The sequence below is a fragment of the Plutella xylostella genome, chromosome 19 (assembly GCF_932276165.1).
Source record: "Plutella xylostella chromosome 19, ilPluXylo3.1, whole genome shotgun sequence".
Taxonomy (NCBI): Eukaryota; Metazoa; Arthropoda; class Insecta; order Lepidoptera; family Plutellidae; genus Plutella; species Plutella xylostella.
In genome coordinates, this window is record NC_063999.1 from 3,210,891 (window position 1) to 3,234,888 (window position 23,998).

At 40.9% G+C, this 23,998-nt stretch overlaps 2 protein-coding genes across 3 annotated transcripts in view; both read right to left on the bottom strand.

Moving 5' to 3' along the window:
* LOC105383672 (receptor-type tyrosine-protein phosphatase kappa) overlaps nucleotides 1–23,998 on the bottom strand; it is a 128,468-nt gene that overhangs the window by 65,992 nt on the left and 38,478 nt on the right. For both annotated transcript variants that reach the window (XM_048627876.1, XM_048627874.1), the window contains exon 2: nucleotides 22,837–22,886. The gene's annotated coding sequence lies outside the window, so the exon portion shown is untranslated. The remainder of the gene's footprint in view (nucleotides 1–22,836; nucleotides 22,887–23,998) is intronic.
* LOC125489998 lies at nucleotides 2,280–8,707 on the bottom strand. Its single transcript, XM_048627908.1, has one exon. The coding sequence runs from the start codon at nucleotides 8,705–8,707 to the stop codon at nucleotides 2,909–2,911; it is 5,799 nt and encodes a 1,932-aa protein (XP_048483865.1). The 3' UTR covers nucleotides 2,280–2,908.

Here is a 23,998-nt window from a genome sequence, read left to right on the forward strand (position 1 = left end):
ACCTATTTTGGGGTCCGATAGCAGTGTGTCTACACAATATTTCTATTCGTTTATTTTTATTTCGACCACAGACATGTTCCTTATGAGGTTTTAGTTACAGAAGTGTGTTCTTTTTATTTATTTAGTAACTCGTGTAAGCAGTGACCGTGTAAGTTTTGGCAAGCCTTTGTTTTGTTCAAGTATATAGGTTGCAAGGCCACCCATATTTCTTACAACGTTGTTGTATCTAAAAAGTTTATGATTTATTGTACCTAGATGGTTTTAAAATAATGATGTCATAACTTTGACTAGAATATACTAATATGAAGAGGTTTAAAAATTATGGTATGCTTTTAGAAACAATAACTAATAAACGAATGAGGTAGAGTATAACATACACAAGCAAAGCTATAATACTGTCCGCGTGAATAATAAATACGTAATTATACAGCTACAAAGCTACATTATTTGTTTATTGTCAAACCCAGATAAACGTTGTACAAATTAATAAAGTCATAAACCTTAGCACTGTAACACAGATATATTTATAAAAAACACACACTAAATAAATAGTCAGATCACTGGTCCAGTTTCACAAACATCTCTTTCACGAGTTCATTAAAAGCGAGATTCACTCTCAAAAAACTAACTTTGATATGCAAACGAAACTCCACTGCCACTATCGGCTCCGGCGATTGTTTGAAATGATTTGTAACTTTGCATAGGTTTTACATACCAAAGAAACTATGTACGCAAATAAATATAATTCAGATAATATTTCAATATAAGAAGATTATTGCGCGCCCACGCGGTAAACTATGCGTGGGCTACGTTTTATTGTTCTTGTAATATCCACTCAGGGTGCTTCTGAGCAGACACATACTGAGGGGAATAAAAAACCACTAAAGTTTTAAATGTATCGTCGAGAGCAATGTAACTATTTCTATGATATTGGAAGGTAATAAACAAAACTTAACCAGCATGATAGTTTTTTTTTATACCTATCCCTTCGGCCAAGTAGCCCTCCGAAGAGAAGTAAAGTTGCCAGTACCCAGTTTTCTGATTTTTGTTACGAGATAAAACAATTCCAATAATGTTATTTTATTCTCGCGAAAATGAAACCAATTTAGTCAGTTGGCTGGAATCATTGGTTCAATTAGAAATATCAAATAAATATTGCTAAATCAAAGTAAGTTGAAGTATTTACTTATATAGGTTTAAACAGTGTACGTTTATAATATAGACTATCCTAACTATAATATTATAAATGCGAAAGTAACTGTGTCTGTCTGTCTGTCGGTCTGTCTGTCTGTCTGTCTGTTACTCTTTCACGCCAAAACTACTGAACGGATTTGAATGAAATTTGGTATACATATGGTCTAGACCTTGGGAAAGAACATAGGCTACTTTTTATCCCAAAATTCCCACGGGAAAACTTTTTAAGGCGAAGCGAAGCGCGCGGGAACAGCTAGTAGTATATAAATTATTGTGCACAAAAATATTTTAGTTAATTGATTAACTACGATTTTTATGTATTATTAGCTATAATATCAATATAAATTCACTGTTAGCTAGGATAATGTTGGAAATTGTTATAACTCGCTACAATATATAATATATATGTAGTGAGTTATAACTATATATATATTAGATACGTTTTGGTAGATAGTTGTTTCTCCTTCCTTTCATCCTTAGTGTTTTTTTACAAATTAGGAATATCTATCTAATTACACCTAGTATTTTCTCGTATATTCGATTTATCAAATAACCTTACGAAATGTACCTACCTACCTACCTGTTGATGCATATTACTGTACATGTACTATTAACAACTACAAAGTGCCACAGAGCTGCAACAATAACCCCGCGTACCACGACTTTTTCTCGTTTCAAAAAACGTGCCGATTGCACGACAGCTCTCCGAAACTTACCCAGAAAACGCATACAGTTCCATATTTGCATCGCTTAAAGTAACTACAGGTTGTCACTTATTACATGTTTTATTGTACATTTCATTCAATGTATCTGATTCATAGTGGCAGTTAGAGTCCACATTGCAGAGCCCGAAATCAGTTAAATTGAGATTTCCTCCTACTATGCTATTTACGACTATAAAATTTAGCAAACTTCCTGCGCCAGGCCGAAAAAAAATTATTCAAATGTTAACATTCATTTGTAATTTTACCTTTTCTTGCGATTAAAGATTGAATTTCACAGGCCTGATTCGTAATGCCGGCACGTGTCTGAATATAAATGGGGATTTAAACATTTTTAATGAACACCGAGCCGAAAATTGGTATTTGTGCGGATCACTTCGACCGTTTCATGAACTATTACTATACGGTGCGAAGGAAGTGGCGGTTGCACCTGTTTGGTTCTTCAGGAAGATGAGGAAATGCCACTGACGTAGAGGTAGCTATTAGCCTATTGAGTCTTCGAAATAAAACACTGGTATTATTGTTCACAATTCACTGGAGATGTTTACTGTTTCACTCTCTCTATTAAACTGACTTGCTGTGAGGTGTTGGCGTCTGCCTTTTATACTAATCTCTACCGAAGATAGAGAATTCCAGGAAGCTCTAGAAAAGACTCATAAGAAGTAGAATGTTCTAGATGGGGCTGCCATCTGTTGTCGAGTAGGTGAACTACATGGTCTATTTAGTGCACTATTGATCTACTTCGTTATGCTATTTCCTACTAGATGGCGCTGGCCTCCTCACTTCCTGTCACTATTTATTTATTATTATTACTAAAGTAGGTAGGTGCTCGAACAACTAGTAGGTAGGTACATACTTAAACTATATCTATATCTATACACACACATAAGTAAGTATTTATCTTAGCGCTCAGAACCTTCGCGAGCGTAATTGAGTTAACTACTTGATCTAGTTATTTCTATGAACTATTTACAAATAAAACAAAACTTCTTTTAGTCGTTCCGTACATCTCTCCCGCCGGTCATCGCCTGCAGGGCGTTGAATTCTTTGATCGGAACGTCTGGAGCTGTAGGCAGGATCACCAGCTTCTTGGTCGGTCTTCTAAGGGTTCCTCCTTTGGTTTGGACGTCGACTGTTCTTACGATGCCGTCTTGTCCGGGGTAGACAGCCGTGACAACGCCCTTTGGCCACGTGTTGCGCGGTAGGTTGCCGTCTGCCACCATGACAATGTCGCCAATCTTGACTGCTTCGCCGCGTCCGTGAGGCTCCCGCCGGTGCTGAAGTTCAGGCAGGTACTCTCGTAGCCATCTTGCCCAGAAGAGGTCGGCCAGGCGCTGAGAGGCGCGCCAGTGACTGCGGCTGATGAGGTCCTTGTCGTCGAAGCTGCCAGGCGCGTGTACGCGTCCTGATCCGCCGAGCAGGAAATGGTTCGGTGTCAAGGCCTCGGGGTCGTCGGGCTCGAGTGACACATGCGTGAGCGGGCGGCTGTTTACTGCGTATTCTGCCTCGGCTAGCAGTGTGCGCAGCACCTCTTCGGCTGGGTGCTGCTCGTTCAGGACGGCGTAAAGGGCGGTCTTCACTGACCGCACCAGTCTCTCCCAGGCCCCACCCATGAAAGGAGCCCCAGGAGGTATGTAGCGCCAGTTGATCTTCTGTTGGGCCGCTTCATCAGCTGTAGCGGCGTCGATTGATTGCCGCAGCTCTCTATCAGCCCCGCGCAGGTTCGTGCCGTTGTCGGACCATAGCTCAGTAGGTGTTCCGTAGAGTGCCATGTGCCTACGCAGCGCCATCACTGCCGAGCTAGTGGTGAGAGAGTCCACCAGTTCTAAGTGTACGGCGCGCGTCGTGAGACACGTGAAGAGCGCCACATATCGCTTCTGTCGAGTGCGGCCCACGGTGACTGTCAGAGGCCCGAAGTAGTCCAGGCCGGTGTAGGTATAGGGCCTGCAGTGGTGTGCAAGGCGGCTCGATGGGTGGTCTCCTGTAGGTGGCTGCGGGGGTGAATCTTTCCTGATGCGGCATGGTCGACATCGATGAATCATCATCTTCACCACTGTGCGAAGGCGGAGTATCCAGTAGTGCTGTCTGCACTCATTAACTGTAGTTTCGGCTCCTGCGTGCATCAAATGGCGGTGTGTGTAGTCGATCCACAGTTTCGTGATTTGATGATTGCCGTCGAGTATTGCAGGGCTGATGACTCCTTGTTCTATATTGAGTGTACGGCCGATTCGCGATTTCAATAGTAGTATTCCATTTTCAGCGACGACCGCAAGGTGGCGCAGCCTGCTTCTCGCGTTCAGGGTTCTGTTTTTCTGTAAGTCTTCTATTTCTGAGTCGAAGGCTTGCTGTTGACTTAGGCGTACGAGTAGTATTTCCGCCTCACGTAGTAGCTGCCCGGTGAGCGGGAGGTATTTTCTGTCTTCTGTAGTTTTCACTGTCGCACGCTTGTTCGGTTTCGTAGCTGTTTTCTTGCGCCAGTCAGGGTCTTTTTCGCTATTTTTCGCAGTTCTTTTGTAGTTGACTCGCTGATCACGTGGCCGGCACAGCTGTATGAAGTGTAAAACTCTTGCTGTAGCTCGTAGCAGTTTTTCCCACTTAGAGAAACGGTTGTAGTCTGGCAGCGCTTCTTTTAGTTGTGCAGACTTTTCGGTAACTGAGGTCGTTTTCTCTTCGCCTGTTTTCTTCGTTAGAAGTGGTTTTTCCGCCGGCCAGGCAGTAGGGTCCTCGAGTAAGAAGGATGGGCCCTTGTACCATCGGTGGTCAGCGTCGAAGTCGCGTGGCACATCCCTTGTAGCGTCGTCGGCCACGTTGAGTTTCGTAGGTATCCAGCGCCATTCATTTGTAGAGCTGTTTTCCTCGATGTCAGCTATGCGGTGCGCGACGAACGGGCGGTACGATCTTGAGCCGTTCTTCAGCCATGTCAGCACCGTCTTACTGTCGGTCCAGAAGGTCTTCGATTCGGGCTTAACTTGGTGTTCTTCAATGACGGCTGCGGCCATACGGCAGCCCATAACGGCGGCTTGTAGCTCGAGGCGCGGGATCGAAGTGAGCTTGAGCGGTGCCACTCGCGCCTTTGCTATGACGAGCGATAGGTATGTCTTACCCTCTGCTGTTACCGCCCGCCAATAAAGAGCGGCAGCGTATGCGGACTCGCTCGCATCGACAAATATATGTAGCTGTAGACTCGTAGCGTCGCTGTAGCGGGCGTAGCACCTCGGTATTGAGACACGGCGTAGCCCTTCCAGGTGCATCATCCATTGTTGCCATTGTTCTGAGAGGTCTTCATCTATTGGCTGGTCCCAGGTAGTGCCGCGCCGCCACGCCTCTTGAAGTAGCTGTTTTGCTCGCACGGTGACAGGCGCGGCAAATCCGAGCGGATCATACAGCGACATGACGATCTTGAGTGCTTCTCTCTTCGTGGGTATCTTCTTTTCTATGACTGCAGGCGGCAGACGCGCCAAGTCTAGGTTGAAACCGAGCGCATCGGACTTTGGCCGCCAGATGAGACCTAGGACTCGTTCGCTTGATCCATCATCGATCTTAATGTTCATGGGCTCGTTGCCTGTTTCGCCGAGTGCTTTGAGTACTGCCTCGGAGTTTGATGCCCATTGCCGCGGCACGAAGTGGCCTCGCCGGTGTATGTCGCGGACGTCCTGCGCCACCTTGATCGCTTGCTCTTCGGTCTTGTGGCTGTCGAGGTAGTCGTCAACGTAGTGTTTGTTGATAATTGCGTCTACTGCCTCGGGGTGAGTGGCTTCGTACTTGAGTGCGTTAATATTCTTCACGTAGATTGCTGTTGATGGTGAACTTGTAGCGCCGAATATGAGTGACGTCATTCTGTATTCTGTTGGCGGCCCATCACGCTTGTTGCCCCTCCACAGGTAGCGAAGGGCATCTCGATCCTCAGCGCGTATCTTCACCTGCATGAACATCTCGGCGATATCAGCTGTCACGGCGACTGCATGCTGTCTGAAGCGCATTAGTACTCCCGGCAACGACTGTAGTAGGTCTGGCCCGGTGAGTAAGTGGTCATTTAGTGAGACGCCTTTATATGTGGCTGCTGCGTCCAGGACAATGCGAATCTTGCCCTTGTTCGGATTGACGACTGCGAAATGCGGTAGATACCACACTTTGTTTGATGTGGTCGGTGGCGCGACTTCAGCGTAGCCCTTTGTAATAAGGCTCTCCATCTGTTTCTCGTACTTTTCTTTGAGGTCAGCGTCGCGATCAATCTTCTTCTCGATGCTGTGAAGTCTCTTCAGCGTGTTCTCGTAGTTGTTTGGCATGCTGAAGTCATCCTTCTTCCACAGTAGAGACGTTTCATATCGGCCGTCGTCTCGTGCTATGGTGTTCTTGGTGAGCAGGTCGAGTGCTCGCTGTTCTGGGTCAGACTTTGGTGTCTTCGGTGTGATCATTAATGAGTCGAGCGCGAAGTGTCTCTTCAGCTGCTCGTCCATGCTGTCTTCGAGGTTGATGATGTTGTTCACGTAGTGCACGCGCTGTCCCAGTGCGCGCGTGTGTGCACCGTGTAGAACCCAGCCCAGTGGTGTGCGTGAAGCCACTGGTTGGTGTCGCTGTCCCGCTCGCACTTCCGACGCCATGAGCAGGTGCCAATTGTCTTGCCCGATGAGCAGGCCTGGCTTCATGTCTGCGTGCTTCAGCTCGTGCTGGATGTCTTCTAGATGAGGGCAGCCGGCAAGGTCTTGCTCGGTGACACGCTGTGCGGCGAGGTGCAGCTTTCTTACTGTGCGTGCGTTGACTATGTGCGTCCCGCTTGCCCCCTCGAGAGTGAGTGTGACGCGACGTGATGCGGACTCTTCGACGCTTGTGTCAGCGATCACTTCTATGAAGAGAGGATCAATAGGCCCCCTGGCTCCGATCCTCTGTGCAATGTCACTGTCGATGAGCGTAACAGTAGATCCGTCGTCTAGGAGCGCGCATGTGTCGACCGCTCCCGCTGGTCCGGAGACTTGCACCTTTACTATCTTGAGATACGCTTGCGTCTTCGGTGTCCACGAAGAGGCGACTGCTTCCGTTTTCTTTAATTCGGGCTCGTCTTTGCGCACGAAGTGAAGCAGTCGGTGATGTGACCTCTCGCAGCCGTCAACTTCGCATTTCTTAATTCTGCATCGGTGCGTCTTGCTGCGGTAGCGTAGACAACGAAAGCAGAGTCTGCTTTCCTTAGCTAGCTGCCAACGTGAGTCGATGTTGCTCTCTACAAACTTGCGGCATTCTGCTATGTTGTGGCCGGCGTTGGAGCATACTGGGCACGAAACTTTCTGTTCCGCAGTTGCGTGTGCCCTTTGTGCGCGGCGTGGCTGCTGCTGCTGTTGCTGCTGCTTCGGTTCGTAGGCGATGCTCGACGTCTTCTCATGTGCGTGCGGCCCGCATATCGAGGCTTCCCGAGTGAGGAAGCGGCTGAGCTTCAGCAGGTCGGGTTCCTCGGGCGACTGTGCGGCGGAGAAGTCGAACCAGCGAAGCTTGTGGGCGGCGGTGAGCTTCTCGACTGTGAGCTGCGTGATCTCGGGATTGTTGAGGTAGCGGTCGCGGTGCAGCTCTTGAAGTGTCGTTACGATGTTGCTTACTTCGTTTGCAAAGAAGCAGAACTCTGTAGCGATATCCGTAGGCCGGCGTAGTGCGCGCAGACGTTCCAACTCGGCGAGCGCGATGCTGTCCGGGCGCCCGAAGCACAATTCGAGTGACTTCATCACGTTCTCGGGCGTCGTGCTGGTGATGAGCAGGCGGCTGACAGCTTCCTTCGCTCTTCCTTTCAGGCATCGACGTAGGCGCCCCATGTTGTCGCAGGGCGCGAGTGATGCGGCGGACTCGTAGTAGGCGGTCTTGAACTGTAGCCACTCGTGCGGCGCGCCACTAAAGTACGGTAGCTCACTAATGTGACGCGGAGCCGGTGGCGGTGGTGGTGGCGGCGGCGCCCCGGCTCTTGCAGCTAGAGCAATAGCTTCGGCGAGGGCAGTGAGGCTCACAGAGTCGCTTGTCCGCGGCTGAGCGACAGGGACGGCGGCAGTGGAGGCAGGGTCGACGGCGGTGGCGACTGGCGGCGGTAGAACGTAGTCCTCATCATGCTGTCTGGACTCCTCAGCAGCTTCTGTTGGCGGTGGTGGTGCTGCTGACGCGGAGTGAGGCTCGTTCTTGATGGCCAGTACATTCTGCTGTGTCTTGAGCCACGAGTCGACCTTGAGCGTACTCTCCATCTCGGTACTGATGCTGCCGTCGTCGTCATCGGTGTCGGATTCAGCTTCAATAACTGCGAGACGGGCGGCGGCGAGTTCAGCTTTACGACGTGCTATTTCTTCTTTACTACGTGCTATTTCTTCTTTTGCTTCGGCGATTTCAACTTGACGACACGCTAATTCTTCTTTCGCTTCGGCGATGCGGCGTGCCTTTAATGACTTGGCCTTCGATCTTGCTGTAGACGCTGGCGGAGTAGCCCGGATGCATGACGGTGGGCAGGGCGTTCCGGCAGCAGCTGTAACCACCCTCGCGGCAGTGGAGGGCGGTGGCGGTACTCCCCCGAACACAGGGAGCGGTGCCCCCCCTGTTACGGGGGGCGAGACGCTATTCACCCTGGCGGCAGACGAGGGCGGCGTCGATACTCCGGTGGACACACCCGTCGATGTTGATGCTTTCACGGCGGTTGACGGCGTGTGCGTGTCGGAGTCTGTAGCGGTGGCGGTGGAGGCGGTGGCGCCGGCGGCCGACGATTCTTCAGTAGGCCTCTGTTCTAGGCCGCCGCGCTGTAGCCTCCCTGTCGTGGACCTCGTTACAGGCATTCCAAAGTCTTCAATCCGGCTCCGATGGACCAAATGTGCGGATCACTTCGACCGTTTCATGAACTATTACTATACGGTGCGAAGGAAGTGGCGGTTGCACCTGTTTGGTTCTTCAGGAAGATGAGGAAATGCCACTGACGTAGAGGTAGCTATTAGCCTATTGAGTCTTCGAAATAAAACACTGGTATTATTGTTCACAATTCACTGGAGATGTTTACTGTTTCACTCTCTCTATTAAACTGACTTGCTGTGAGGTGTTGGCGTCTGCCTTTTATACTAATCTCTACCGAAGATAGAGAATTCCAGGAAGCTCTAGAAAAGACTCATAAGAAGTAGAATGTTCTAGATGGGGCTGCCATCTGTTGTCGAGTAGGTGAACTACATGGTCTATTTAGTGCACTATTGATCTACTTCGTTATGCTATTTCCTACTAGATGGCGCTGGCCTCCTCACTTCCTGTCACTATTTATTTATTATTATTACTAAAGTAGGTAGGTGCTCGAACAACTAGTAGGTAGGTACATACTTAAACTATATCTATATCTATACACACACATAAGTAAGTATTTATCTTAGCGCTCAGAACCTTCGCGAGCGTAATTGAGTTAACTACTTGATCTAGTTATTTCTATGAACTATTTACAAATAAAACAAAACTTCTTTTAGTCGTTCCGTACAGTATTGCTAATTAAAATAACTTTCCAGCCATTATTTACGCTACCGAGTTAAATATTATGACAGGCCAGATAAATGGCTGTATTATTAAGTGATTGTCTGAAATACATTTTGTCTGTATAATACGAGTAAATATCGATGGTTTTCTATATTTTGCTATGCAATTACATTGTAACATACATAATAAACTCCCTTATATATTCTTTGATTTTTGAAATAAAACTGACTGGAAAACTTTCATACTTCTGTAAGAAAGCATGTGCTAGATATTAAAGATATTGTGCACGACACATCTAGACATACTAGTTAAAGGTATAACTAAACTGGGCTAGCACCGGCGGGAACACCGAAACTTGCAAAGCCGTCGGCCATCGCTGAAGTTTGCTGCTTTGATTGTTTATTAATTTGATATCTATTGCCTTTGATCTTGTTTAGGTCTTGTAATAATTAATTAAATTGGATGGTTCGGTGTATTTAGTTTCAGATTATGAAGATTGATTGATGTGATTAGGACTACCAAGTAGTGCATAAGTTAGTTTACTGAGCAAGCGGCGATTACTGAACTGATGTTTAACTGGGTTTTATTTTAGTGTTTTTATCCTACTTAAGGTGTGCATGGTACATTTTATGTGTTAGTTATACTCTTCAAACCTACCAGCCTAAGATTGTTATTAATTTAATCTACAAATTTAATAAGTATAGTTCCGAGTTTGTTGACGTCCTAGACCATCTAATGAGCATTTATTAATTTTTATACAATTCTCTACGATGTCTCTAGGAAATATGAAAGAGCAACAATGCCGGGATCTCGGGATATACATTACGAAAGACACGTACGTACACTCTCATTACATTGCAAATTGGAGCTTAAATTTGTTAGCTTAGAGTTGGAAACGCCGACCGCACACCCATTCGAGTTATAATCACGAAGTGAAGTGGAGCGAGAACGATTAAAATTTCACGCTTAGGAACAAATTCCATTAAAGACTTAGTTCGTTATCACGTAATTTGTCGCAACATTGGATTCGTGTTGTCTCTGTCTGCCGTTGAAGTTTAGGATTGTTTTGTGGTGTGTTCCGTGATACAATGCCATGTATCTTCATTACACTAATACTAACTAAAGAGGTAGAGTATAGTTGTAGATTGCCTGTGCAATACATCGTATTACTGAATGAAGAATCTTAAATACGCTTTCCGTATTCCTTTATGCTCATTAAAGATCTTTGGCCAAGTATTTCGTACACACCTTCAATTGCTACGCTTCTCGTAGGCCCCTGCTACGCATGTCGTAGCCTTTTGCTACGCTTTTTCGTAGGCTTTTGTTAAGAGTTTCGTAGACTGTTGAAAGATTGTTAGAACTTTGTTGCAGTTTAAATCTAAATAGTTAAATTAGCTGCAATAGTACCTATTAAGTGTTTTTTTATTTAAAAAAAGTTAATCTTACAGAGTTAAAATTCTGGTGATAGCGTAATAATTTTGTACGTATTCATAATAATATATAGTTTCCCTGTATAATCCCTGATCTTGGATCATCCACAGATGTTGTGTATGATGTCTAATGAGCCAAGATATACTTAAGTGGTAAGTATATATGCTCTCATATACTGTAACGGTACATGTTTGATCAAATTATTATAGTAAACATGACAGCCAATCCAAACTAACAAAACCAAATTAAAATTGATACCAACATGTCATCCTAACTAATATTATAAATGCGAAAGTAACTGTGTCTGTCTGTCTGTTACTCTTTCACGCCAAAACTACTGAACGGATTTGAATGAAATTTGGTATACATACGGTGTAGACCCTGGGAAAGAACATAGGCTACTTTTTATCCCGGAATTCCCACGGGAAATCTCTTTAAGGCGAAGCGAAGCGCGCGGGAACAGCTAGTTTGTGATATATTGCCAATCTAAATAATAATCCGGCTCTAGCAACAACAACGGTCCCCAATAACCTTTAACGATCGGTAATTAAACGTCAACACCAAAAACTAGGACTGAAACACATTTTGACCATGATTATAAAGGATAACACAGTTGACAGTTCGGTATAATGAAATAGTAGTATCATTTATCTTCTACAGGGTGTTGCAAAACTAGTATAATAAGCTGAAAAAGGGTGATCTGGGGGATTATTCGGTACAAGTTTTGCTCTACGACTTTTGGAAACTCGTATAAGAAAAATGCTTTTCATAGTAAAAAACTCACGTGACCAACTATAGAGAGTTAAATATTAATTTGTTCCGCGAAGTTCCAAAAGTCGTAGAACAAAAGTTGTTCGCATTGACCGCTCACCACCATTTCATATTTGTATAACGTCCCAAAAAAAACATTGATGCATTTACATACACGGGAAAATCTATATAAACGAAATCAAAAGTTGGTAGTTAATTAATTTAAGTAAAAACTGATAATGTATCCGTGATGAAAGCAAAACAATGAATTTGTATAATGAAACAACTTGAGACATAATCACATGACTCAACTCAAGTGAATGTCTCACTTATTACAATGAAGAGGTCGCTGACCTCACATCCCGTCGAATCGAGTTACAACCCAAATTGAGGTTCTTTGAGCCCGTAAAATGTATATTGTTGTCCCACCAAACGGTTATTAGGGACGTCAATATCAAGTCGATTGGTCTCAGGCTGTGTCCCCAGTAGGCGAACTGTTCGCCACCGACTGAGTTAGCAGAGTATTTTTTTTTCAATATTACAAACGTTAAGTTTGCCTTTTCTGTTTAGACTAATTTGGTCCATGTCACTGAAACGTTTTCATTGCTAGCAAGTGTAAAAATATAACAACCTCATCGCATAAATACACAGCATCACACATCGACATCGCACAATTTATGTCAGGAAAGCAGAAATAAGGCCAACGCACACTTAGCAAGGAAAACGCCGAGAAAACGCCTGTCTAGCACGCGACAACCGTTTCCGGTAAAATGAGTATGTGGGGGAGGTTTTATGTAGCTTGTGTTTCTCACTGAACGACAATGACGACACGACGTCGACGCTTTCCAATGGTATAGTTGTTTTGTATGGTCACACATGGTGATAAAATTACAAATGATCATGCAACATAATAATTATAATAACTACAATACTAACTAACTCTAGCGGTGGTGGCGTAATGGATAAGGCCTCGTCCTCTCAGCCGAGAGGTTCGAGGGTTCGTATCCTGGCCTGTACCAATGAATTCGTTCAATTGTGTTTTCAATTAGGGAGTTTAAATAATACCACGTCCTCTTACGGTGATGGAAAACATCGTGAGGAAACCTGCGAATCTATATTCTATAATTATACATGTGTATCCTAAGTGCATTGTACTTATTCCAAAAAACGGCGATATGGTTCGCAACCTATCACGTGAGTACAAATGTGCTGCGAAAAGTGGGTGGCTCACTTCTAAGCCACCTCTGACTACCCCTTCGGGGATTAAAGTCGTGAGTGCATATATAACTAACTCTACCGTAATGTAATCACCAAAGGTCGACTGCATTAATTGCAATATCCATCCCTTTTCAAAAAACCGCTTACACACTAAATGTCTAAACTGTCACTAAAATGTCTAAAACTGTCACTAAAATGTCTAAAACGGTCGCTGTCTAAGCAGAATAAAGGCGTGTTTACACAATTATTATAATTTATAAATTTTTGGACGTTGAGGAACCATGAAAAATTACTCAGGTAGAACTACTTTAGGATTAGGACTACTACTAACTTTAGAATAAAATCAAAATTTTATTCTTTGCGATTAGATTTAAGACGTATAGTATTGTAATTTTTAGTACTGCCCTAATGTATACCAGCCCTGGATGAGCTGGAGAATCGATGAGTGCCTGTTTTTGTACGTTCTTGCAGGAGAACTATAAATGTGTTTACAGTATGAGAGCGTGCACTCGTATATTGCCGGTTCAGGGAAGGAAAGTTTTTATTGCGACCGACGTACGTGCACGCTCAAATACACATACGACGACAGATTGTGGAGGTGCCGGGAGTTGTGATGATGAGAATTTTAGGTAACGTTGAGTTTGTTTATTTCTTTATAGCTTAAAATGTTTTCATGCATTTCAGCCTAAAAAAGACATAATTTATCATTGGAAATTTATTGGTGGAATTTCGGGAGTGGTATAATGTATTTGATTCAAGCGTTGTACACATTTCAAGCATTTTTCTTTCACACAAACTTTTTTTCGACAAAGTATGCTTAAAATATGGGTCAGTGAATAATGAAAAATAATGAAGTTCGATTCCTCAATTCAGAATTCCTCCACTCCAGCCGAGTTTCAGGGGCTCTTTTAAGCAATAGAAATACTCGAGAAAGCGGAAACTTTCCGGTAACTTTCACGGGAATATTCAGAATAGTGCGCAATATTCTGTCGCGCTACTCCCCCGGGTCGGCAGACAACACTTCGGTGAAATATAAGGCAATAGCGATGATTCGTTTAGTGAATAAATATTGCCAAGGTAAGTTGGAAATAATCTTTGCAAAAAAAGTACGGTAGAATAGATACCTATATCGTATTATTTTGTTCTTGTGCATGTGATATCGACAATCTTATATCTTTCGACGACTTTGGTATTCCGAAGTTTGATAATAAAATTGAGTATTAACCGTTTATATTGAATTGGCTTTTTACTGATTTGTATGTGAAGTGCAAGTTTTTACTCCGTTCGGGTAGTGGCGAGTAAACGCGAATTTCTATGGCGTGGGAAAGCCACTTAGCGGTATACGCGCTGCACTAGCTCCGCACCATACAAGTTTATTTAAGTCTGTTTTCACGGCTCGATCGGTTAAGAAACACATACACTTGGCCCTGGGGAGTCAGATGGCCACGGTGTATGCTCTAGGAACTGGGTTGAGTGCGGAGCTCAACTTTTAATCCCGCAAGTGTTGGGACAGGGGTCACTCTCTAAATCGACGAACGATCGAAGAAGAATTGTCACACCATCGGCACGCTTAATACAACGAGATAGGGCTGTGGTTGGCGCAGCGGTCTGAAGCTTTGGAAAAACAAAACTGCAGCGCTAACCACGACTCTATCTCGTTGTATTAAGCGTGCCGATTGTGTGACAAGTTTTGTTCGTTCGTTCCTCAATTTAGAGAGTAACCCTCTTGTAACCATGAATTCTATTCTCTTTGAACTTTCTATCTACCTCCGGACATGTAACTGTTCGCTTCGGGTGGCTATTATTTATTTATTTATTTCGCTCTCTGTCTCGACTAGAGTGGATAGTTTGTTGTATGTCTGTCTGCTGTTGGCTGAAAGGAACGAGGTGTTGCGGGGATACAAAGTATGTAGGTCGAAAAAAACACAATATATGATTTTATCTGTTTTGTGTTTAGATGTCTTCTGTTTTTCTTGGGTTTTCTACTAGTATTTTTTTAAAAACTACATGTCTTCAATAAACTTTCTATACAGAAGCAATAAAATTGTTGTTACATAAATCACCGATTAAATTCCATTCTGTATAGGTACCTACAATCTTTTCAAATGTTACTTTAATCAGCTACGCTTGCGACGGGCAGAATACGATGGAGTCCATAAATCTTCATTCTTCTATTTCTTCATCATAAATCACGCCGACATTCCTATATGCATGTCCCGACAAACCGGGTACGTCTGCACTACGCATGACTTGCAAAATGTCACCGGATGAATCACGGCTCTATAAATATTAGATGTTACTCGTACTCGTTATTTACGTATGAAAACCAGCGCTATGGTGTGGTTTAGTATACCTGCCATAGCATCCAGCTGAGCTAGAGCCCATTTCGGCACCGAGAAGCACAATTCATGATATTTTTTTTACTTATTTTTTATTACTTTTTCCTGTAAATGTATGTGTTGTTTCTGTGTGTCTTAGAAATAAATGAATTTTCTTTCTTTCTTTCTTTATACACTTAAAGGTGTTAATTGGTATGATAGGGCGAAAGTGCGTGTCTTGGGGGGTCAATGTGAACTACTTTTTAACCGACTTCGAAAAAAGGAGGATATTCTCAATTCGTCTGTATGTATTTTTTTTATGTATGTTCATGGATTACTCAGCCATTTATGGACCGATTTTGAAAATTCTTTTTTTGATGTATTGGGTTGAGCTCAGGGGTGGTCCCATTTTTTTTTCAGAATTTTATTCCACCCCCAAGGGTGGGTAAAGGGGTAAAAACTGGGGTATAAATTTCCATTTTGGGCACTTATCAACCGATTCTTATGAAATTTAGAACGTAAATATTGTTATTATAACAAAAATATATAATGGTGACCTTGAGCTGATCTGATGATGGAAACGGAAGGCAGTCAAGGGAACTCCTCAACGGTATATAGCAACTACCTCGTGATTGGGCTTGAATGATTCATATTAACGAGTAGGACATATTGGTATCATTTGCATCTTACTTTTGATCTTATTTTTGAAAAATAATAATTTAAATAATTAAACACCGACTTCAAAAAACCACTAAAAAGTAAGAAATAATTTAAGGTTTAGACCAATCCTAGGTCACAGTACAAATATACCTAAGCTGTTCATTTTCAAAGTTGGTGCCATATTTCTTCAGATTAACTACCTACTTTGTCACCGCACCAACATCAAAAAAGAACAGTACCTGCTTAGGTATATTTATACTGTGACCTAGGATTGGTCTAAACCTTAAATTATTTCTTACTTTTTAGTGGTTTTTGAAGTCGGTTTTTATGTTCTACCACTTTTAGAAATTCGTAAACAAAAGTTTCGCAGAATGATCCAAAAACTATACAGGGTGGCCCAAAGAGTGACGTCCAAAGGAAAATGTTTGATTCCTTAGGTCAAGGGGTAGCCAAATCACCCCCATGTATGTTCAGCAATTTTTTGTAGTTTAGGAGTTATGATTTTTTTAACTAATTTTCTACGAAAATCGACCTCAGTAGATCAATTATGTTTTATTATTTTTTTGGATAACTTTTTTAAATATTTTTTTATTTTTGTGTCATCCTCTTAAGTTGTTCTTTTAACCATAACAGTTTCAGCTTCCTAGCTGTAATGTAAGTTAGTTATTTTTATATCGAAAGTTCAAATTATATCATCGAGCTAGACTGCTCTGAATTTTCAACTTGAAATTAAAAACTGAAATAGATATTCTCATGGTCCCTTATTAATTTTAAAAACTCTGCAAGGTTCCAAAATAACATAAAAATAAAAAAAAAATATTGCTTAATGGGGCATTATTTGCAGAAAACAGCCTTCAAAGGTAATTGGGTGGAAATTACCTCATTAGTCAATTGTTTCAGTAAGTTGAAAGATTCCTGTTATGTCATTACTAAGGACTAATTCAGTTAGAAAATGTATCAAATTAAAGGGAAAATAAAATTATTTACTATTTTTTTAATTTAAGTTACATTTTTGAATGGAAATTCTTAGTAAAATGTTTATGACTGAGTTGTAAGATTTATGAGATAATTGTATTATTAATAATAAATAAATAAACTCAAATAATTATTTTACACATTTACTCACAATAAATTTTCAAAATGGCGACCTCCCACAGCAATACACAACCTACATCTACCCAAGAAATTTTCTTTAAGTCGCCTATACGCTTCTCTGTTTCATTCAGATGTCACTTTTTGACAGATGTCACATTTTTGAGAAAAGTTACTTTTTTGACATGTTTAACTTTTTGACAGATGTCATATTTTTTACATTTGTCACTTTTTTGACTTATAGAAAATTTGATGTAGATAGTGTATTGCTCAATAAGTGTATGCATCAATCAATAACCTAAACTACTAAAAATTGCTGAACATACATGGGGTGATTTGGCTACCCCTTGACCTAAGGAATCAAACATTTTCCTTTGGACGTCACTCTTTGGGCCACCCTGTATATAAGAAAAAGGATGCTAACGAAAAAAAGGCTAGTACCTAGATAATTTGTTCACATTGATGACTATCCAGTCAAGTACATAATATATTATGAAGGCATAATAAAAGTGTCCGATGCATTAAATTAGTTTTTTCCAAGTTTTTGATCTAATCGAGGGGTTATAAACGCAAAGAAGTTTTCTTTTAATAAAGTTATAAAAAGCAGCCACAACCATTAAGTCCGTTGTTAAAACTCCAGCGAATAGATTTCTTTATAATAATCTAACTTTCCCTGAGAACGGGAGCAACGTAATTAAAACCTCAACAAACAACGTAATGATTAAAAAAACCTTATTACACTGTATCGTGTTAAATTTGCCTTGTATATTATGCAAGCTTACAGTAAACCAACAATGTTGTATAATAACTGCAAAGTTATTTCAAAAAGGCATATTTTTAGATTTAATAAAAGTTGTTTATCAATTTTATTTTGCCCGGTGTTAAATCCCAATATGTTTCTGAACGAAAAGATTTAATGTTATTCTAATCAGAGTGCTTCCAAATGTACAGCCGATAAAATAAAATAAAACACTGCTCGACCTAAGCTTGGGTCAGAAAAGGGCTCTTTTATTTATTGTGTAATTTTATTACGATTGGTTGTTTGTTTCCGACTTCATTTGTTTTAAATTTAAGTAGGTATATTATTGTGACCACAGAGATTACTCATTTGCATGGTATATAATGATACTCCGCCTCATGGTATAATATTTTGTATGATGATCCTCTCAAACAAGAGTAGTAGTATACTATAAGAGTAGTGACTAGATTTTGACAACCTGTTTTGCTAGGTATGGATTTAATTATTTATTTAATATTATCTGCACTAGCTCCACGCCATACAAATTTAAGTCGATTTCCACTGCTAAGAATTGGCTAAGAAAAACCTACACTTGTCCCTCTGTTTTCTTAACTGAGGACCACATCAATTAATTACCTACATTATGATAACATATTTATCATTCATGTAAATGGCGCAATCTACAAACCTAGAAAGCCACGTCAGTGTTAAACGAGATTGAGAGCAGAGAGGCACCCGTCACAAGCAACCCATATCAGCTTAACACCTCTCTTCTTCTATGTGTGTTCAAAATCAACCCGTCAGTTTCAGACCCTGTAAAAAAGTCTGTCTGAAAAAAGCCACCAGCATTCTAAAAGTTTTTCAATTTTTCCACAGCATTTCGCCTCTCTGATAGCCCCAGCACCCTCGCATATTTAAAATTCTAAACAAAATACAAAGTAAATCTTGAAAAGCCTCTTAGTGGCGACGAGCGGGTAAATTCTATAAAATATTTAAATTCATATTTAAAATGCTTCTCAGGGAAGGGTACAAGGAAAATTGATATTTTAGGTGATATTTTTCAGGTGAGTGTCAAAGGCAATTTGAAATGGGTGAGTTTTCCCGACTACGTCCACTCGGCGAATTAAAATAACATTCCCGCCTATTCGAAAGCGGAAGTGTCATACTTTTCTTATAAGTATGTTGTCTATACTTTGTAAAATTTTATTGGATGAGTCCTATAAAAGCCAACTTTATTTATAAGGAATAAGGATCTGTCAATCAAAAATTATAGGAGTCATGCTATATTACAAATAATTAAACACGGACCAAACAAATAAAGTAAAAAAGTAAATTTTTACGACGAAAAACAGTATGTTAAGAATATATACCAACCTACCATATTATAGCTCTTATCAAATACGGAATTTGTTCAATACCATCACAAGCGAACAGAGTCTTTATATGCCTATCCATGTTCATTCATAGATATATGCTATGAAAGGGTTGGAAGCTCCCGTGTAACCTACAAAACACAAGCCCGTCGGTGCCCTAATTGCCTAAGCGTTTGTTCCACGTGAGTGGCCCCAGACTCATGTCGGAGTAAGGGTTCCCACACACATAAACACGATACGACGTCGTGCCACTCTCTCTCTCCTATTGAACTCCTGCGAGTTGGAAGGAGACGTTTTTACGAAGCGCTGTCATATCGTGTTTATGTGGGAAGAGAAGTGAATGTTTATGTAGTAAACGCATGGATCTAGGTATACAGTTTGACCCTGGAGGTCAACGGGTCACTTTAGCGTGCCGAATATAATGATTCACAGCTCTGCCGCTGCCGCTTATACCTAGCTATCCGAGTAGGTACATTTGATTGGTGCCCATATTCTCATCATCAGCCTATGTCAAGCCACTGCAGGGTATAGGCGTCCTCGATGTGACGCCACGGTCCTCCTGTGCCAAACTCATCCAGTTTTGTCCAGTTATTTTCCCAATGTCATCGGACCAACAAGTCGGTGGTCTACCGTCTGATCGCCACCCTTCCCTTGGCCACCACTTCGATAATGCTTTGGTCCATCTGTCACCTATTCACCTTGCCAGATGCCCTGCCCAGTTATACAGTCTGTAGGTATATAGAAAAAACATTGTAAGCCAATATTTTATGTTAGAAAAATGACGTCGCACGAATCACGCTCAGACCACATTTAGGTATAGAAAATAAGACTATTTTGTATAAGCAACTCAGTTAAATGTATTATGTAAGTTATTTTCAAACAAACAAGACAAATTGCTCTAACATTCCAATTTAAGTTGCGAGAAGACTTGTGAATAGAGTTTGAATATTAGACCGTATGTCTTCGCTGTTCTTGGAGTACGGATGACTGCGCTTTTGTTTACGATTTGAAAACTTTAGCGTTCAAATGTTATTTTGCGACGTAATAATAAAATATTATGATTGCAGTTTTTCTTAGTTATTGAATCCTTGTATTTTATATAATAATAATAACACGCACTCACGCCTTGTACTAATGTACTCCCTTGCGGGGTAGGCAGAGGTGCATTGCTGCACCCACTTTTCGCCAGAGTGTTATGTTAGTCCCAATGTAATAGGGGGCGGGCCTATTGCCATTTTACGGGCACATCCAAGACCCGAGAACAAATATCTGTGTTTAAACAAATATCTGCCCCAGCCGGGAATCGAACCCGGGACCATCGGCTCAGTAGTCAGGTCACTAACCACTACGCCATTCGGTCGTCTTGTATTTTACTTGTCGGTAAAATCTTTCAACTATTGTCATGAACGTGATTGTCATGAACTACTATGATTTCTCTGATCCAAACTCTTCATAAGTATGCCATGTAATAAAAAGTGCATATAAAAAAAAAACACGCACTCACGCCTTGTACTAATGTACTCCCTTGCGGGGTAGGCAGAGGTGCATTGCTGCACCCACTTTTCGCCAGAGTGTAATGTTAGTCCCAACCAATGTAATAGGGGGCGGGCCTATTGCCATTTCACGGGCACATCCAAGACCTGAGAACAAATATCTGTGTTTAAACAAATATCTGCCCCAGCCGGGAATCGAACCCGGGACCATCGGCTCAGTAGTCAGGGTCACTAACCACTACGCCATTCGGTCGTCATGTCAGTGCATATAGATACTACACTGCCGGGCAATGAAAAAGTTCCACTCATAAAATTCCGACAACAAACGATCCCAATTTTTTCCAAGATTTAATTTAATATTCGAACAAAATATTACCGATTTTAGTTGGTACTATCCTGGTACTCCGTTAAATGTACTTCAATATTGCAGAAGACGGCATAAAGCTAGCCTTTTCCGTTTAGAAGTAATTTGGTGCTTTTCTCAGTGGAACCTTTTCATTGCCCGTGAGTGTATAATATAGATATGCAATACCGTGCCTATTCGTATTAAGTTGGTAGCCAAGGAATTCAATTATTATATTTATTAGTTTTCGTGATATTAGTTTACACAGTAATAGTGAATATAAGTACCTAGTGTCCTGGTGGTGTTTATTCAGTCATCATTCAATACCAGCCTGCACTAAACTTATGCTATATACAGGATGTTGCAAAATTGGTATACTAAGCCAAAACCTACATGTGCAGCATGTTATATCTAAGCCCAAAACTGAAATCAGAATTTGGAAATTCGCGAAAAAAAAAATTCATTTTCCATAGAAACTTTGTTGGTCACGTGACTTGGAAAAAAAATTGACTTTACTATGGTTTTTTTTTTTTTTTCGCGAATTTCCAATTTCTGATTTCAGTTTCATGCTTAGACATACCATGCTGCACATGTAGGTTTCGGCTTAATATACCCTTTTTGCAACACCCTGTATACTGCCATAGCTGCACAGTGTTCAACAAAAGATGTGGTTAGACCTCTGATATTCCTAGTGCACAATGCTACGGTTCCAATTATAGCATACAATGTTTGAAACTACATTGGGAAACAGAAATCGATGTACAACAACTGGTCATTGTGCAAGGTGTTTTCTAATATACAACTTGATAGTTGATTTATGTAAAACAGTGTAAATAATTCTAACACATATAAAAAGGAGAGTGTATGAGTATTTTTGTTAATCTCTACCGATGAATTTGACTTTAATCTAAAAGAAGCTTGACATCACAATTACTAATACATAATCTAGATCTAGATAGTGTGCATTTAAGTGTCAACAAATATAATTTTGTTAAATTAAAGAAGGTCACTCTAGCTATACTTACGTATCAAAAAGAATGAATCGGAGAACGTTGCAATCCAATAACGCGATGCAACAGGATAGAGTTATGCTGGTTAGCACAGAAGCGCTTCACAACTTTGTTTTTCATAAGCTATGGTGCCCCTCTAGCCAATAAAGTATTATCACAATAAACTCATCTACTGCAGGACAATCTCTCTAGATATTATCCATTAATGATAATGATATCACTCTCACCATTTTAAATATTCAAGAGAATCCGGCCCTTATTTGAATGTGAAAATTCTTTTTTCGTGTCACTTTGGGCAGATTTTTCATTTGCAGCCATCCGCGTCGTTAGGCAAATGGCAAATGTCTGCTCAATATGCCCATCGCCATTTTGACGGCGCGCTGACTTATTTCACTTTGATTGTTGACCGACAACAAAGATAATAATATTATTATGCCGTTAAAAAGGTCATATTTTACCTTTGTTTGGAAATACCTTTTCCTTTCACAGTTATTAATAATACCAGGTAGTCTAGTACAGGTTTGATAGTTTGTCGAAAACTGTAAAAGTTAGGCCGAGTTTTTTGATCCGTGGTCAACTTTAACCATGAGTCAAGTCACTTGTCAAGCATGACAGCTGCATACGAATTTTGTTGGTTTTTAACTAATGGTAGCCATTTTTGACCAATGGTTGAGTTAACAAGGGATCAAAAAACTGGCCCTTAATGTACCTATGCAGATGACAGGAGAAAACTTGAACTTTTTTCGTTTTCATATATCGGAAAACCCGTAGTTACTAGAGGCCCGGGCAGCCTAATTATGGCGTGAAATACCTAACTATAACTGCAGTATTATTTTGGGATCTTCAATTTACCTTAGAATGTAAAGAATAATATATGCTTGCGAATCCTACATAATTATTATCACTTTTGACTACAAATTAGTGTTACCGGATGAAGCCTACCTACATATAATTATTAATTGTACATAGTTCAGGCGAGACATACTTAACCTAAGATAGATGGGTAATAGAGGTATATAGTATACTTACATGTTAGCACAAATGTCATTTACTCGTATTTCCTTCCTGAATATTCCAATCTGTAACAAAAAAACAGAAAAAAAAAATGTATCGGTTTTATGCTCAGTGCCATAAATCTGAATACTTAAGGTATGACAAAGCCTAGAACTTTATAAGCATATAAAAATTATAGTTGTTAGGAATCAATACATCTATTTTTTACCTAATACCTGAAGTTGCAACAAGAAACGTTTAAAACCGACTAGACATTTCTCAAACTCCAGATAAGCTTCATTTATATTCTTTTCACAGCTTTAGAAGCTATTTGAATGTAAAACCTGTAGGCAACCGAGATCTCTGTGGCACATCGAATTAAATATTAAGCCTCGGTCAAACCTACCGATTTATCCAAGTCTTATCGGTATTAGAGCCCTGATTCTCATATGTACAAAATTAATACAATTGAGTCGCAGTTTCACCATGATACTTAATGATAATCATGTTTTATTATGTCCAAGTCCCAAATTATATAATTTTAAAGATGACGACGACTTTGACATTTAGACTCCGATCCCACAGGCAAATTGTATACAAACAGTTTTGTGGGACTCATTGTAAAACTACAACTAATATGTAAGCTTAATAAATAAATAAATAAATAAATAAATAAATAAAAAAAAAAAAAAAAAATGTGACACTTGACAGCAGTAGCGAAGCACCCATACAAAACGAATCCCATCAGCTTCTTTTTGGATTGAGTGGTTTGAATTTTTGTAAGTGCATAGTAAAAATTATAAATAAATTACTTATATAAATATTTTTTACCACCTTCTTCTACAATGAAATTAATTTATCGTACTGCTACACAATCTCAGTAGATTTAAAAAGTGAGAAATTGTTATTTTATAAACAAAATGTATATTAATACCTAATGCTAAATTTAACCAAGAAAGATCATTAAACCTCAGTAGAAGGGTTAATACATCTACATTTATAAACAGTAAAGAGAAATACAAACGGTCCCAAACTCCAAACCTTAAACTGACATACTGATTAGAAGTTTAGGGTGCTTGCCTGCTCGTGTACGGGTTAGGGCGCCTTCAAATTAGTCGCTAATTGTCGCGCGGAAGCAGCGCGACTGCAGCGCTGCAGTCGCGCGTTAATAATTTATATGGAATTTAGACAGCAGCGC

What these genes read in the sequence shown, in the direction of transcription:
- LOC125489998 (XM_048627908.1), bottom strand. Translation starts at nt 8,707, where the DNA reads ATGCCTGTAACGAGGTCCACGACAGGGAGGCTACAGCGCGGCGGCCTA.